At 44.3% G+C, this 17,455-nt stretch overlaps 2 protein-coding genes across 3 annotated transcripts in view; both read right to left on the bottom strand.

Moving 5' to 3' along the window:
* Positions 1 to 2,529: 2,529 nt before the first annotated feature.
* Positions 2,530 to 7,447, bottom strand: LOC311606567 (ATP synthase F(0) complex subunit C1, mitochondrial-like; the record flags this gene model as incomplete). Its single annotated transcript, XM_084797849.1, has 2 exons — positions 2,530 to 2,788; positions 7,442 to 7,447. The coding sequence occupies 2 exons, from the start codon at positions 7,445 to 7,447 to the stop codon at positions 2,615 to 2,617; spliced, it is 180 nt and encodes a 59-aa protein (XP_084653975.1). The 3' UTR covers positions 2,530 to 2,614.
* An 8,415-nt stretch (positions 7,448 to 15,862) lies between these two features.
* MELK (maternal embryonic leucine zipper kinase) overlaps positions 15,863 to 17,455 on the bottom strand; it is a 57,344-nt gene continuing 55,751 nt past the window's right edge. For both annotated transcript variants that reach the window (XM_084795403.1, XM_084795404.1), the window contains one exon: positions 15,863 to 16,421. In XM_084795403.1, the coding sequence (XP_084651529.1) occupies positions 16,244 to 16,421 (178 nt within the window). In that variant the 3' untranslated portion in view covers positions 15,863 to 16,243. The remainder of the gene's footprint in view (positions 16,422 to 17,455) is intronic.

The following is a 17,455-nucleotide window of genomic DNA, read 5'->3' as shown; positions in this document are numbered from 1 at the left end:
GTGGCTGGGTGGTGGTGGTGTATGCCTTTAATCCCAGCATTCGGGAGGCAGAGGCAGGAGGGTCTCTCAGACAGCGAGTATAGGACAGCCAAGTATACACAGAGAAACCCCGTTTCGAAAAACAAAAAAGAAGAAGAAGAAGAAGAAGAAGAAGAAGAAGAAGAAGAAGAAAAAGAAGAAGGTAAGATGAGTTTTGTACATATACTAATACTAAAATTGGAGTGATACAGAGAGAATTAGCATTGTAGAAGAATGGCATGCTCATCTATGAAGCATTCCGTGTTAGAGGAGGAGGAGGAAGATGCCTCCTAGAGAAGATGGATGGAATGCCTATCAAACATTCCTCAAACACGTCAACTCAGGTCCATGGAGCCATGTTGGAGGTCTGATGAGACAACCTAGTGGATAAAGCACTTGCTGCTGCACAAGTGTCAAGACCTGAGTTCAGATCCCCGGGATGCATATAAAAAGCTGGGCAGGCATTTATCTCAGCACTCAGGAGGCAGAGACAGGAGATCCTGCTGGTAAACTGCTCGGCTAGATTAGCTGGGATTGGTGAGCCTATGGTTCAATGAGAGACCTGCGCCAATAAGTAAGGTGGAAAGTGATCAAAGGAGACATCCGAGGTCAACCTTGGCCCTGCACAGGAGCATGTAGGCACACACATATGTGCCAGTGTACACAGATATGCACATGGGTGCGTACACACACACACAGCTAAGCATGAGATACCACAGAACCCCTCGGTGTGGTGCATGTTCATGGAGGCTACCCAAGATAGAACAGGGTTCAGTGATTAAGAGAACTGGCTGCTCTTCCAAGGCACCCAGGTCAGAGTCCCAGCATCCACAGGGCAGCTCACAACTGTCAGTAACTCACGTTCTAGGGGACCTGATGCCCCCTTCTGGCCCTGAGCAGGCACACATGTAGTGCAGAGGTACACAAAGGCAAAACACTCACGTACATGAAATAAAATTTTAAAATATTTTTAAACAATTTATTTATTATGTACACAGTACTTTGTCTGCGTGTACACCAGAAGAGGGCATCAGATCTTATTATTATAGATGGTTGTGAGCCACCATGTGATTGCTGGAAATTGAACTCAGGACCTTAGGGAGAGCAAGCAGTGCTCTTAACCTCTGAGCCACCTCTCCAGCCCTAAAATATATTTTTTAAACTTATTGAAGAACCACAATTACTGACACTCAGGATCCAAGGGAAACTTGAAGTGACTCATGACATCATTGGGTCCTTCAGCCTCTTGTCACAAGTCCCAGTGACCCGGAGACAGGGAACTTGTCATATTCAGGACAAGCATTATTTTTTTTCCCTTCCAGACAGCTAAAGATAAAATCTTACTTTACATGCAGCCAAACCTGACTGTTTACTTACACCCCCCCCCAATTTGGTACCTTCGTGTACCCCACCTGCCCACCTGGAGGAGGTCAAACCCCTGGTCCACACTTCCTCGGAGTTTTGCTGGGTCACCTCCATTCTCCCACCATTCCTCACCCGACACAGATCCAAGTCCCCGTGAGGCCGACCCGCTCTCCTGAGTGTCATCACTTCCAATAGTGAAGTGTGTGCTCGGTGCACAAAGGGGATTTCTTTTAGTTTTCTTTTAAGTAGTTCATTTTTGCAAACATCAGGGAACAATTTCCTGAGAGGCAGTATGACAAATGGTGACATAAGGACAAGGTTATCCAGAGCCCAGCACATCAGAGCGTCCAGAAACCTGTAAGTGAGGAATGCCTGTCTCCATGAAACCTTCGTAATTTAAAGGGGACAATGACTATCTGAAGCAGTCAAGGTCCCTGTTAAATCTGACAAGGCTAGGTAACTGGGAGTGGGGGTGTCTTATGCGAGGGGACCCTTCGGTCTTTAGTGACACCATTATCCGTGGGATATTATCATTACTACAAATACTAATACAGTTTATTAAGCACTGGCAATGACCCAGGGCAAGTGAGCTTAAGTTCATATTAGATCCATTTTCATTATCTGGAGGAAAGAAGAGGATGAACAAAGGACTATAATGTGAAAGTCTAAAGTAGGAAAAATGAAAAAAGGTTAATTAAAAAAAAAAACTCACAGTGTAAAGAGAAAGGCTCCAACTGCTCGTGGTCAGAAGCCATGATGGATGGTGAATCTTGTCACCCTGGACTTGTCCCGTATGATTTCTTTCCACCTCTTTCTCTCTCTTAAAAAAAAACATTCTCCTCTCAGCTAAGGACATGGCAGGGTCAGGAGAGGGTGAGGAAGGAAGCAGACCTTCGTGTGAAGGGCCACTGTCTCTGAAATCCTGAGAAATCATTGCTTCCTAGTTCTAACAGCTAGCCCCTTCCAAGCCAAATTTACCATTAAGCAGATTTAAAATGTAAAAATGAAATTAGGATATTAAGCCCTGATGGACAGCTCCTTCTCAAAATAACCCCTCCTTTTCTCTGTCTATTGTTTGTTGTTGTTGTTGTTGTTGTTGTTGTTGTTGTTGTTGTTTTGTTTTGTTTTTTTAGAGAAATGTTGTCGTTTAATGGTAAAGCTTAGCACACTCCAGCACCAGGACTGGCATGGAGTCAGAGCAGCAGGGACAGCTGGGTGACCCCATGGAGCCTCACATGGCGAAGAGGATGAGGAAGGCAACCATCAGACAGAAGAGCCCCATGGCCTCAGACAGGGCAAAGCCCAGGATGGCGTAGGAGAAGAGCTGCTGCTTGAGAGACGGGTTCCTGGCATAGCCAATAATCAAACTACCAAACACTGTTCCAATGCCAGCCCCTGATCCTGTCTATTGTTTTAAGCGTCAGACGTGAGCACATTTAGCTACAGCACGCCCACGGCCTTCTGGCAGCTCATATATCCCAGGGCAAATCCAAGAACTGCGCTATTAACAGCCACGCCTCTTCGGAAGTCGCCTATGAAGTCCTGTGGCTGTCTAATTACTCAGATGGCTTTCTGTACAAAGTATTTTTCTCCATAAAGAGAATGGCTGGGTTTCTCAGAGTGTAAAAGCCAAACCAGTAATTGAGAGTGCCAAGGAGGTTAGCAGAATGCGTGCTAAGCACTAGGGCAGATACCCAGGCCTGAGGGCCCCGGGAAGGAGCCCCACATCTGAATCTTCACTGCAGCACATGAAGTGTCCCAAGATGCCCTGTTAAAGTTACTTGCCTAACTTGTCTGAACCTCTTGTCACTCCAAATTACAAGGCACCCTGGGTCCATAGTGTCCACCTGGAGGGACCCTAAAATAGGGATGTGTGTGAGGCTTATATAAGCACACCTGGAAATTGGCCGTGACTTATCCAAAGTCACAAAGCAGAAAGGGGTCTGGAGTCTCCCAGTCCTGTGGTCACTCTGCTGATGTGCAATCAAGGTCAGTACTCAGGAGCACCACAGCTAGCTGGCCCTAGAAAATTCTTCACAGTGCCTCAAGTGGGGATCAGAGGCTAGCCCCAAGCCTTCATTTAGAAGGTGGGCTTAAAGTGAGGACCATGTAGAATGGAGACGCCCATATCCCCAGGTGTGAATGTGTATGGGCATTAATTAGTGTTTCCTAGTGTCGTTGTCACCAACGCCTTATATAAGCATCTAAGCGAGAGAATAGTGTTTCCCACATCACACGCTGTACCAAGTGAAGAGCTCAAAGTCGGTAAGTGTTTCCTTAATGCACAGAGTAGTTAATCAAGAGCACTATCCAGCCAGGAGTGGTGGCTCACACCCACAATCCTAGCCATTAGGAGGCTGAAACAGGAGTGGCCAGGAGACCATGGCCAACCCTGGCTGAATAGTACATTCCAGGCCAGCCTGGGCGACAGCTTGAGAACTTGTCATACCTGCCCCTACAAAGAATGAACATTCCGTGAAGGGTGTGGGGTGAACTGGCTGATCACTGTGGGGTATGGACAGCTGAGTTTGCTGGTAAAGAGATTAAGAGTGGGGGTAACTGGGTGGTGGCAGCGCATGCCTTTAATCCCAGCACTCGGGAGGCAGAGGCAGGTGGATTACTGTGAGTTCGAGGCCAGCCCGGTCTACAAAGGGAGTCTAGGACAGCCAAGGCTAACACAGAGAGACCCTGTCTCAAAAAGTAACAAACAAACAAACGGAGTTGGGGTAGAAGCACACTCATGTAGTCAGGGTACTAGGCTTCCAGCTCTCACTCTGGGCAAACCCTACGCTGTTAGCCGCACATGCTTTCTCATCATGCTTGCAGCCTCCCTTGAAGAAGGCGCTCTGTTTTGTCCACCGTAAAGCTGAGCATCTGGTGCTTTCAGGAGACAGCCAGTTGCTCAACATCACTCTACCAGGACAGAACAGAACTTACAGAACTTCTAGAGTACCTGCCATTCCATGCATCCTAAGAATTAAAAAACCCACCAAATGTCTCGTGCTCTCTTGCATTCATGATGTACACCTGGCAATGTGGGTTCTAGTGTTGTTGTTTTTATCCATTCTGATATTCCAGGCTTATTTTGTGTATTCTGGCCATCTATAATCATTCATTTATCCAATGAGCCCTGATTCCTTTTACTAGAGAATTGTTTTGGAAACCAAGATCTGAATTGAGTGTGGTGGCATGTGCCTGTAATTCCAGGTGACGACAGAAGCAGCAGGAGTCAAGGCCAGCCTCAGCTACATAGAGAATTTGAGGCCAGCATGGGTTATGTGAAACCATGTCTCAATAAAAATAAATTAGCTGCATGGTGGTGGTGCAGGCCTTTAGTTCCAGCAATTGGGAGGCAGAGGCAAGTGGATCTCTGTGAGTTCAAGGCCAGCCTGGTCTACAGAGTGAGTCCAGGACAGCCAGGACTACACAGAGAAACCCTGTCTCAAAAAAACCAAAAAACTAACTAAATAAATTGCTGGGTATGGTAGAACACATCTTTAATCTTAGTGCTCAGGAGGCAGTGGCAGGTAGAGCTCTGTGAGTTCAAGGCCAGCCTGACTCTACATAGCAAGAATCAGGCCAGGCAGGACTATATAGTGAGACACTATCTCAGACAAAGAGACAGACGGACGGACAGACAGACAGATAGATAATAGATAGATAGATGGGTAGGTAGATAGATAGATAGATGCTAGATCCTTCCATACGTAGCCATTGTGTCTATATTAAGCTGCAGGTGGTCCTGTCACAACCCATCACCAGGTGGCTCATTCTAGCTCACTGCTCTTGCTTAGCAGTAAATTCCCACTGTAGCTGTGAGAAACCTGGCCTTCACCATCTGCCACTCATTTACTTCAGTGTTCAGTTCTCGTACATGCGTGCCAAAACTGTCAACTTAGGTTTCCAAAGGAAACAGCCTTCCCTACTAACACGCAGTGGACGCATCTTTTGCCTTTTGTCTCACGGACTCTCATGTCAATCACTCAGGTCAGCATTCTTTCTACCCATCAGTGAGGTGGCTTCATAGATTTGCTCCTGAGGAGTCTCTCATCACAGTATATACTCCTCCCTGGAATCTCCCAGCCTCATGAATGATTTTTTTAAATCTCATGCTATAAAGTTTTACATGTTTTTTTGCAAATCCAAGTGTCCACCATGTAATGGTGGACAAGTTCCACATGCCACACATAATTCCACCACTTCCCTGTGCTCCCCCATCCAATGCCACCAGCACTGGCAGTCAGACCATTCGGATTTCTCTATTTCCTCCTCTTCTGGAATGGTAAGTGGTTTGAACCACATAAAGGTAGGCTTTCCAGATCCAGAGGAAACGTGATAATAAAGTGAGCCAGTGCGATGTGAACAGAGGTCACTGTGTTGACTTTGCACCTGAAGGGAGGGATCCCTGAGTCAAGGGATGTGGAAAGCTCCAGGAGAGGACCGAGGAGATGCGTCTATCCAGAGCCTCGAGGACAGACTGCAGGTTGGTCATGGTGAGGCCTGTGCTAGACCTCTGACCTATAGAGCCGGAAGCTAATAATAATGATGAGTGGGAGGAGGGTTGGCCACTAAATCTGTGACAGCAGAATTAGAAAACTAATGACACAGGAACACCACAGACCCCTCCTACAACTATGAACACAGAACACTACTTTAGAATTGTTTTTATTTAAGATGGAGAAGTTTATTAAATGAGCATGTGGAGAAAAGGAAAGGGGGGAGGGGTAACCCAGACAGAAACAGGAAATCGAGACAGAGGAAGAGAGGAAGCGAGAGGTAAGAGAGGATTACTTTAGAATTTTAAGAGTAGTATCTTACCTTGTTGTTTCTAATTATTTTCTTCTATTTAAAATTGTTCATCATTATCGTAATTTCGCCTTCAGATTAATTTGGTTACGTATAGAAGTGTAACTGGTTTTTACATATTAGCATCTGTATTCCATGACCTTGCTGATCTTACTAACCCAGGCAGTTTTGTGTGTAGTGTTTTCTATACCCAAGGTCATATCATCTATAAATATAGCTCTTGCGCCTATTTCGATTATTGACATTTATTTTTTCATAGCCTAACTGCTCTGGCCATATCTTCTAGCACGATTTAGATGTGACAAGAGCAAACTTCTCTTGGATCATACTTGATCTTAAGGCAAAAGCATCCAGTCTTCTGCCATGAGGACCCTATCTGAAAACAAAAACAAAAACAAAAATCAAGAACAACTAAACTTTTAAAAGAGATGAGGATGTGATTTAAAGGCGAGTGAATTAAATTCCCAACACAAAATAAAAGAATAAAAATGTTGAGGTATTTGTAAATCCTGAAGCATTATAAGGTTAAAAAGTGAAATAAACAAGGCAACTACTTAAAAGTAGTTCCTATAACATTATAGAGCTCAGGAAACAAAATTTAGATTTCAGGATCTACTTTGAAGATCTACTTTGAAGATCTACAGTGTATCTACTGGATACACTGGACATTCAGTCAGAAGCATCAACTGAAAAAAATTTAAAGATAAGAGAAATATTTCAGCAGGTAGAGAAATGCAGTAAGCAGCATCTTCAGAAAGTGAATAAGACTGATGGCCAACGCTGCCCCAAAACTATAGACCCAAGTGACAATGGAATCCACATCTTTAAAGTGCAGATAACAAAAGTAACTGTGCCCATTTAGAATTGTATACCAGTGGGAAATGCTTTCAAAGGCAAATAAGGCAAAGACGTCTTCAAATAAACAAAAAATAAGAGAATTTACTCTGGAAGAGCCGCACTAAAAATCAATACAAAGAGTACTTTATGCTGAAGCCAAAAGCCACAATGACTATAGCGGAAGACATGATGTGCAGGGATGAAGAACAACAGAAAGAGCAAATGTGTAGGCAACATGAACTAGAAACAAAGTAACAGACAGGCATTTTGAGTTTAAAATGTCAGGAAGAATAAGGCAAAAGGCAGAGGGAGTGTCTTAGGGTTTTATTGCTGTGGAGAGACAACATGACCACAGAAACTCTTATAAAGGAAAACATTTCACTGGAACTGGCTTACAATTCAGTTAGTCCATTACCGTCATGGCGGGAAGCATAGCAGGGTACAAGCAGACACGTGTTGGAGAAGGAGCTGAGAGTTCTACGTGTTGATTGCAGCAGGAGGCAGGAAGAGAATGCCACACTGGGCATGACTTGAGCCTCTGAGATCTCAAAGCCCTACTCTAACAATGCCACACCTGCTTAAGAGTGCCTATGGGCCTATGGGGGCCATTTTCTTTCTTTCTTTTTTAGTCTTTTGAGACAGGGTTTCTCTGTGTAGCCTTGACTGCCCTGGACTCACTTTTGTAGACCAGGCTGCCAGACCAGGTTCCTGGTTTTACTGGGGGAGCTGGAAAATGAGCCTCCATCCGTGTTACAGTTAGCTCTTTTAGAACAAGATGGCTGGTAGCAATGGCAGTGGAGACGTGGGAGCGCCACAAGCCTGTGATGATACCAAAGTGCGACAGCGCTTTGTGCTGTCCTAAGCAAGGCAGAGGAAGTGAGCAGAAGCCCAAAGGGCAGCCCAGCCGGAAGGCAGGTACACTAAGAAGAAGGCCCAGTGGTTCCTCAATGGCGATCAGCATCGAGCTGGCAGCAAGGATGGAGCAGGCGACCTGACTACCAGGAATCCAGTAGTGATTCTTCCCCAGAATATGGCGTCTCAGATAGTCTTGGTGGAGGAATGCTGAGCACCCAAGAGAGCCAGCTCTCCAGCCAGCCTTTATTTATAAACCCTGAACAGTGGGGAGGGGTTTGTGGGTAAATGTGTCTGATTTATTGGGGATCGGGGTGCCAGGATAACCTACATGCAGTGGTACAGAACCTCATTTACATGTCGTCTCATGGGGTCCTATCACAAGAAGGAAAACACAGTATTTAATTATCCTATGGGTGGGGGAATTTCTTCTGGGTTCTATTAAAGGTCATTTGCTGGCGGCTAAGATCTCCTTAGCATAAGGCGGGGTTTGATAAATAGGTTTTATCAGGAAAGGAACCAGTCTGTGATCTTCCCTGAGGGTTATGTGAAGTTCCTGTAAGATCTGCGGTTACCAGATCAGGTGGAGTGAGAACCCCAAGGAAAACAGGGAGTCCGCCATTATAGACCGAGCAGAAACAGTATCTGGAGACGTCAGACTTCAACCTTATCCAGCAGAGTCCCAGAGGCTATGGTAGTAATTTCATGACTACGTTTATTTCTCAAACTATGTAACTAGCAAGGATAATTCTACTCTATGTAAGTTATCTCAATAACTATGATGTGGGAAAAGATAATTTATTAAAGTAAATGATAAAGTAAATATCAAAGATTACAACAGTCAGACTAAAATATTTACAGGGGGCTGGAGAGTAGGTTCAACAGTTAGGAGCATATACTACCCTTTCCAAAGGACACAGGTTTGGTTCCCAACACCCACACCAAATGGCTTACTACCACCTGTAACCAGGGGATCCGAAGCTCCATTTTGATTTCCTCGGGCACCTACACTAACGTGCACATACCCACACTACAATACTGAGATTGCTCAGTGTAATACTGAGATCACCCAGATCTCAAGGCCCCCCAAAAAAGACCACCAGGACTAGATACCAATGCAACATACACAGGGTCCTGTATTATGGGCTCAGAGCTTTGAATTGCAATTCTTCCTGACACAGCAGGAGAGTGACTCCGAGCTTCAAGGGCAGTGGGTTTATAAAGGAAAGCAGGGGGGTGAGAGTGGGGAAGGGGTGTGGGTCCCAGGAATGTTGATCTTTAGACAGGTTGGGTGGAGGCTGAATCTTCAGGGAAGTTGTAGGTCCCAGGAATGTTGACTTTCAGGCAGGTTGGGTGGAGGCTGAGTCCGGAGGGGAAGTCTTTTTATCTCAGAGGAACATTGGGGTCTAATTGTATGTAATCGCTCAGGTGGAGTTTCTGGGGACTGATGGCAGGTGTCATTCCCAGACTGCAGGGAGAAGGGTCACCTAGGGGACAAGTTCTCATACAGAGCATCATTAATTACAGAATATACATTCATAAGCCAGGTGTGGTGTCGCACGTCTTTAATCCCAGCACTCAGGAGGCAGAGGCAGGCGGACCGCTGTGAGTTTGAGGCCAGCCTGGTCTACAAATCAACTCCAGGACAGCCAAGGCTAACACAGAGACCCTGTCTCGAAACAAAACAAAACAAAACAAAACAAAACAAAAAAAGAATATATATTAATATAGAATATGACACTGATTTTGCCTTTACAACAAAACACAAATATATATGTGTAAGCGTTGAACTTTTTCAAACCTACGTTATTTGTTTTTTATTTTTTAATGCTTTCACCTTCCTTCCAACCCACCTATCCTAGACAGAAAAGAGGTTAATAGGAACAGAAGAGATTGGAAAAATAGGAACTTTTACATTGAGTTCCTTGGAGCAATTCCACTGGCATAGTCAGCAGGATTCCAATAGACCAGTTAAACAGTAAACCAGCAACTCAGCAAAGGTGACTGTAACCGCAGCAAGAGCCCTGAGCAGCCACTGGAACCTAAGCAGTTCTCTCTAGAGACATCTTGAAGTGGAATGATGAACAGCCAAGACCAAAAAAGCCCCACCTTTTGTTTGGGGTATATATTGAGAAACTGTAAAATTATAAAATATAAGATGCTTGTTTGCTTGTCCAACTTTGCTTGCCCAGTGGCCTGAGAACCTCTCCCAGTTCTGGAACTGCTAACCTCAAGTGTTCCACCCTAATTCCCAAATAGTTACATTCAAATTTGCAGATATCAGATGTCCTCACAAGAGGTTCCCTCAGGTCAGATGTCCTAATGTCCATATGGATTCCAGTGATAAGCAACCCCACCTGCTTTGTGGCTTTTGCCTTTAAAACTAGCCTGTAACAGCTACTCGGGGTCCTTCTCCTCCCGAGTGCTGAGGAACCCTGACACATCAACAATTGGGACCTTTGACGTGTCAGTAATAAATTTTACCTATACCTATACCTCTCAGCTGGTGTGACTTTAGTGGTCTCTCGCGACCCCCTTTCCGAATTGGACCCCCAGTGTTCAACATTTTGGGCCAGGGTCCAACAATATATATCCTCTCAGAGTTCGTACTAGGATGTTTATCAGTTGGCAAAGACCATGCCCCTGCAAGAGGTGGTTCCTCTTCCAGTGGACAAACATCACCTGTTCTCTCCCAACTCTGTTTTCAGGAGAAAATCACCGCACACCCTCATACAAGTCTGTTTCACATCCCACACTTGGGATCAAAACAAAAACATGTTTACAATCACTACATACATGCATAACTAAAAATAAAATACTTAATAGAGAAATAGAGTAGCATTAACTGGGAACAGTAGTGTAGAGCTACAACTCCAACACTTAGGAGGCTGAGGCAGGAGGATCTTGAGTTCAAGGCCAGGCTAGGCTACATAGCAAGGCCCTGCCTTGCCCACTCCCATTTTAGACCCAAGCATGTTTGTCTTGAAGGGCCCTCCAGTACTTCCTGTCTGGGGAATGGGATGATCTCCACTAACTCTATGCCAGGGCGGAAGAAATCAACAAAAGGGCCCAAGAGTCAAAACCATTGTGGGTCCTTAAGAACAACTAGACCTGGGCAGGGGTGGTGCATGCTTTTAATCCCAGCACTCAGGAGGCAGAGGCAGGCGGATCTCTGTGAGTTTAAGACCAGCCTGGTCTACAAAGAGAGCCCAGGACAGCCAAGGCTACACAGAGAAATGCTGTCTCTAAAAACCAAAAAAAAAAAAAAAAAAAAAAAAAAAAAAAAAAACCCAACTAGAAAGTAGACCAATATAACAGATTCCTATTGTTTATCCCATGATATAAAAATCCTTACAATGAAAATAGGAAGCTGGAAAAGGAAAGGAAAGAAATGAAAGCTCAATAGAGAATTCTAGCCACCTGGATAAGCTTCCCCGGTTGTGTTTACTGGACAAGTGATCTGATGTTATATTTTTGCTCGTATCTGTTCTTTTACTCAGAAGCCTCACCCACGGAGGAGTCAGTCCTGTGCTCACGACTCTCAATGATCAGAACCCCCAGCTGGCTGCTTCTATGCTTCCCTATAACACCCTCTTAAAATCTACTTTATTTGGAGTTCCTTAATGCCTCTACCTTCCTTCCACTGTAAGGGCGAAATCAATGCCATATCCTATATGTACTGTATATTCTGCAGTTAATGATGCTCTGTATGAGAACTTGCCCCCTAGGTGACCCTTCCCCCTGCAGTCTGGGAATGACACCTGCCATCAGTCCCCAGAAACTCCACCTGAGCGATTACAGACAATTAGCTCCCAATGTTCCTCTGAGATAAAAAGACTTCCCCTCCAGACTCAGTCTCCACCCAACAGGCAAAAGGTCAACATTCCTGTATGACCCACAACCCCCTGCTTCCCTTTATAAACCCACTGCCCTTGAAGCTCGGGATCACTCTCCTATCCTGCTAGGTCAGGAAGGATTGTGATCTGAAGTTCTGAGCCCGAAATACAGGCCCCTGTGTATGTTGCATCGGTATCGAGTCCTGGTGGTCATTTTGGGGGGAGGTCTCACAATCTGGGTGATCTCAGTATTACACAGAGCAATCTCAGTATAACATCACCACTACTTCCCCCCCCACAACACCCCCCCACAACCTAGGTAGGAGAGAAGGAAGGTTGGAAGGGACAGGGAAGTAGACCTCTTTAGACAGGGAAGGCTGGTTAGGGTCGTCGGATTCTTTGGGAAAAGTCTTAGTTATCAGGGTACCCAGCAGTGCAGCAGAACATCTGTCCCCTCAAAGTGTCCTTTTCTCTCTCCCTGAGCATCCTCCCTGGAGCCTCTCTTGGCTCTCATATTTATACACTCTCAGAGTCCTCAGAGTTAAACTGTCTCCAGCTGGCAAAAACCACACCCCTCTCCGAGCCTGTGGATAAACTAAGGTACTCCCATAGCCCATACTTGGGATTAAAACAAAAACTTATTTACGTAACATAACTGATTTTTTTTTAAAAGAAACCAAATCTTTCACTACACTTCTCCAGTTGATTTCTGTTTATGCGCCTGAAAACTCTCTCCTCAAAAATCAAGTGAGATACTACTAATGTATAAGGGTTTACACTGTATGAATTTACTGTGGTTTTTGGTGAACATAATTCTGAGATACCCATAGAGGTGAAAGGGTGACTACTGCCCTACTCCCTACAAGAACAGATAAACTTTTGTTCTTCAAAATTCACCATAGCTAGGAAACCCAGACATTTAAAAGCTTAAACAAAAAACAGAATTCGGTGCTGGCCACATGGCTCAGCAGTTTAGAGTGCTCTTGCAGACAACAATGGCAGTATTATTCAACTATAAATTAGAATGAAGCAGTAACGCAAGCATCATGATATTGAAAATGTTAGGAAATTAGATCCCAAAGGCAACATATGTGATCCCATTTTGTCCTGGTTAGCTTTGCTTTAGAAGAAAATCAATTATGGGTGTGCATATGTATGTGCAGGTGCCTGCTGTGAGATCCCGTGGAGGTGTCCATGAGCTGCCTGTCGTGGGTGCTGGGCTTTGAATCTCATTTCTCCCTACTGAGCAACAAACGCTCTTAACCACGGAGCCATCTCTCTAGTCCTTGATAGCTTTGCCAACCTGGCACTATCTAGAATCATCTGAGAGTCTAAACTGAGCAATCACCTAGATGCAAATGACCTGTGCACGTCTGCGCGGGTTACCTTAGTCACTAATTGATGGGGGAGGGCCTAGCCCACTGGAGGCGGCACCATTCCTTGGGTAGGTGGTTCTGAGCCATATAAGAAAGCTAACTAAAGCTGAAGAGATAGTTTAGTGGTTAAGAGGACAGGATGTTCCTCCAGAGGGCCCAAGCTCAATTTCCAGCATCCACATCAGATGCCCTCACATCTGCTCTTAAGCCCATCTTGAGGAAGTCAATGCCCTCTTCTAACAGCCAAGGGACCTGCACTAACATACACAAGTCCACACATTAAAAAAAAACAAAAAACAAAAAAACAAAAACCTTAAAGACAGTAACTACAGGTCTGCAAGAAAGCCAGCAAGTAGTATTTCCTCACGATTTCTGCCTTGGAGTTCCTGCCCCAATTTCCCTCAACAGTGGACTGTGACCCGGAAGTATAATCCAAACAAACCGTTCCAGCCCTATGCTGTATTTTGATTGTGGTATTTGTCAGAGCAATAGAGTAAAACTGGAGTGTATTTATACAAATTATGCAGAATAGCTCATCTGTAAAGACAGAAAGCAAACTCACGCCCAGCAGGACTATGGAGAGAGTACCCATGAGATTGCCCAGCGGCATAGTTTCCTTTATGATAAAAATCTTACAAAATTAGATTGTGGTAAACAGTGGCATGACTACAAATAAGCTTTATTTATTCTCGTTTTTGTATGTGTGCATGTGTGTGTATACATGTCTGCATGTATGTGCACAGGTGTAGTTGCATGTGCGCACATACTCTTGGAGCCCAAGGTTGGTGCCAGCAATCATCCTTTATCACTCTCCCACCATATTCATTGAGCAAGGTCTCTGAATCAAATTAAGAGATTACACCTTGCTCTGGGGAATTCCAATTCCACCTTCTGAGGCTAGAATTTCAGGTAGGCATTTGCAAGAGTGCTAGGAATCCTATTTGCAAGAGTGCTAGGAATCCTAACTCTGCTCTTCAACTTGGATGGCAAGTGCTTTAACCACGAGCCATCCTCCAGTCATTTTTTCTTAGGAAAAATTTTTTTACCCCTACCCAGATCTAGCCAATGGACAGGACATTCTCCATAGCTGAGTGGAGAGTGGGGTCTGACTTTCACACGAACTCTGGTGCCCCATATTTGACCATGTCCCCTGGATGCGGAGGCCTGGTGGCGCTCAGAGGAAGAATATTAGGCTACCAAGAAGAGACTTGATACCCTATGAGCATATACAGGAGGAGGTGGTCATAGGGGAGGGGAGTAAGGGGAAAATGGGAGGGAGGGAGAAATGGGAAGATACAAGGGATGGGATAACCATTGAGATGTAATATGAATAAATTAATAAAAAAAAATTTAGCCAGGTGCGGTAGCACATGCCTATAATCCCAGCATTCAGCGAGGCAGAGGCAGGTGGATCTCTGTGAGTTCAAGGCCAGCCTGGTCTACAAAGTCCAGGAGAGCCAAAGCTACACAGAGAAACCCTGTCTTAAAAAACAAATTTTTTTCAATATTTTATTTAATTTTTTAAAAATTTATGTGCATTGGTATGAGGGTGACAGATCTTAAGAGTTACAGACTGTTGTGAGCTGTCATGTGGGTGCTGGGAATTGAACCCGGGTCCCTTGGAAGAGCAAGCAGTACTCTTAACCACTGAGCCATCTCTCCAGCCCCGAAAAAACAATTTTTTAATACTTATTTTGTCCTGGGAGAGAGGGGAGGAGAAGCAGAGGATGGTGTGGCACACATATGGAAGTCAGGGCACAGTTTCCTCTCCCGTGTGGGTTCTGAGGATGCTTGGCAGCAAGCACCTTTACCTGCTATGTCATTCACTGTCCCACGAATACTCTCTTAAACTCTCTGAATTACCAATATTTTAAACGGCGGAATCTGTAATATGTGACTTATATTGTAATATGCCAATAAAGCTGTCACTAACTAAAAGTGTAAAATCCTGCAGCAGCTTTCCTTACCTAAAGCACTCTCCTCAGTGGGGCATTCAAGTTCCTCCGGGGCTTATTCTTGGCTAAATTTCCAACTCTAATCTTTTTTCTCTCAAAACTTACTGTCATTTCCATTTCTCTTTAAAATTTCTATTCAGCATCACCTGAAAATGCTCTGCCTTCACATATATTCTGTTAAGAACACTATACTTCCCACTTCTGTCTAGTGTATCCCTTTGGATTTGTAAACAATAAATGCTATTTTTCCCAAAACATCATTGCTACCTTCAGGTGGCTTTCATGACAAACTCTCTACTCCCTGGCTTGCTACACAGTTCCAGCTCCAGAACCAAATGCTGGTAAGCACTGAGTAGTGCTTACTGAATAAATGAATGACAAAACACTCCCCCGCTACTGACCAGAAAGAGTGCTATTTTTTCCTCCAACTAGTTTAATTGGTAAAATCCATACAAATGTAACTTGAGTTCTGGCCTTTAGAGACCAATAAAATGAAATAAAAATACAAATGTGGGGCCAACATTGAGTCTTAGAGAGATTACCATAAAGTAACATTTCATGGGGCCTGCAGTTTGGATACTTATCATTGTTGACTGGACATACTTACTGAAGTCAATACGCTTTTATTCCACATATTAAATGTGTTGTTTAACTCTGGTAACCACAGCTGTGACTTAGTTAACGATCTCAATAAATCCTACTTAAATCAGAGACAGGAAAAAATTATGCAAATGAATTCTTATCTGTTTTTCTGCCCAAGGCATATTTGATAACAGATAAAACACACTCCAAATAGACTCTACTTAACAGTCAGGAAGCCATTTGAGGTTTTATTTGGATCAAAATCAGATACAAAAAGAGAAGCCTGGTATATTCACAAATGGTTTTAGTTCAGAGAGAAACTGTACATCAAAGTGAGTCACGGGGAAGAGCTGGCAGTCCCCTCCAGAGGTAAATACAGAGAAATCGACAGTTACTAGTACACCAAGCCACATGATTAGAAAGGAGACAGGAGAGTTGCTGGGGATTCAGCCATAAAATAAAATCTTTTGTTGAGAAAGCTTGAAGGTCTTGAAGATGGCTATTTAGAAATAAGCTTGTAGTTCCAACAGGCTTGAAAATCCAACCGATCACAAGGGTCTTCCCGTGCGCAGCGTCACAACCACACTCACCCGGGCAGGATGGAATCCACCCACAGCTACATCTTGCAGCTAGACAGGATGTCTTCCACTAATCTCTTGTACACCCAGGCGTCACCCTTGAGCCGCTGTCTCCGGATACCCACCACATCAGGTCTCTGCAGCTGGCACACTTCCAGTTCAAACTGCATTGTCACTTTGCCAAAATCAGACTGTGTTTGACACTTTAGTGTGTAACTGAAAAACACAAGATACCATGCAGTTAGGGAGCCATAAGTATTCTGCATAATGCAAGAGGGTTCCAGACTTCTAGGAGCTGGTGGGGAAATGAGCTGTTATTTCACTCAAGCAATAAATTCTCCATATAGTTTCCAGCTGGCCTACCTATGTAGTGATGGGTTATGACTGTTTCCCCAGAAGCTGAGTGATAACCCCAAGAATAAGGGTGAAAGTGCCCTCAGAATCCGCTCTCAAATCTTATAAAAGCCCTTCTTTCACAGCTGCACATGCCATGCACGCCCAGCAAACCCAGCACTCTCTTCACGCGGCCTCTTCAACAGTACAGTCCAGGAATATGAGACCATTTCCACAATGTTCCCAACAAAGGAAAATAAGGGAAGGCAGAATATTCTTTTTGTTTTGTTTTGTTTTTTTGAGACAGGGTTTTGCTGTCCTGGAACTCACTCTGTAGACCAGGCTGGCCTTGAACTCAAGAGCTCCACCTGATCCTGCCTTCCCTAGTGCTGGGATTACAGGTGTGTGTCACTGCACCCAGTTTAGAATATTTTTGTCTCTGAAACTTGTGACTTTCACTTCAATAAAGCTGAAGCAATCAATCTTCTAGAAAGATATTTGCCTTCAAAGTTTTCTACTACAAGTGTAGAGTTATGATTGTTATAACACTTTACAGTAGGAAGGAAAGCAAAGAAGACCACCCTACACACACACACACACACACACACACACACACACACACACGCGCGCGCGCGCGCGCGCGCGCGCATAGGGCATGCATAGAATTCATAAATAAAATTATTTAATTACTTTATGTTATGTCTTACTGATCGTCAATCAATAAAAAACACAAGAGACACTAGAGTTTAATTTTAAGTTCTCTAAATATTTATGTGACTACATACTGTTCCTCAGAAGTATGGAGATTTTGTCTCTCTTTTGAGACATGGTCTTAAAGCCATGGGTTCTAGAACTTGGGAGACAGAGACTGTAGGATCAGGAGTTCAAGTTTATCCCCTGCTACAGAGCAAGTTTGA

The sequence above is a fragment of the Acomys minous genome, assembly GCF_964271855.1.
Source record: "Acomys minous genome assembly, chromosome: 1".
NCBI classification, from domain to species: domain Eukaryota; kingdom Metazoa; phylum Chordata; class Mammalia; order Rodentia; family Muridae; genus Acomys; species Acomys minous.
The sequence above is the reverse complement of the archived record's forward strand: the minus strand, read 5'-3'. Positions and strand labels throughout refer to the sequence as shown.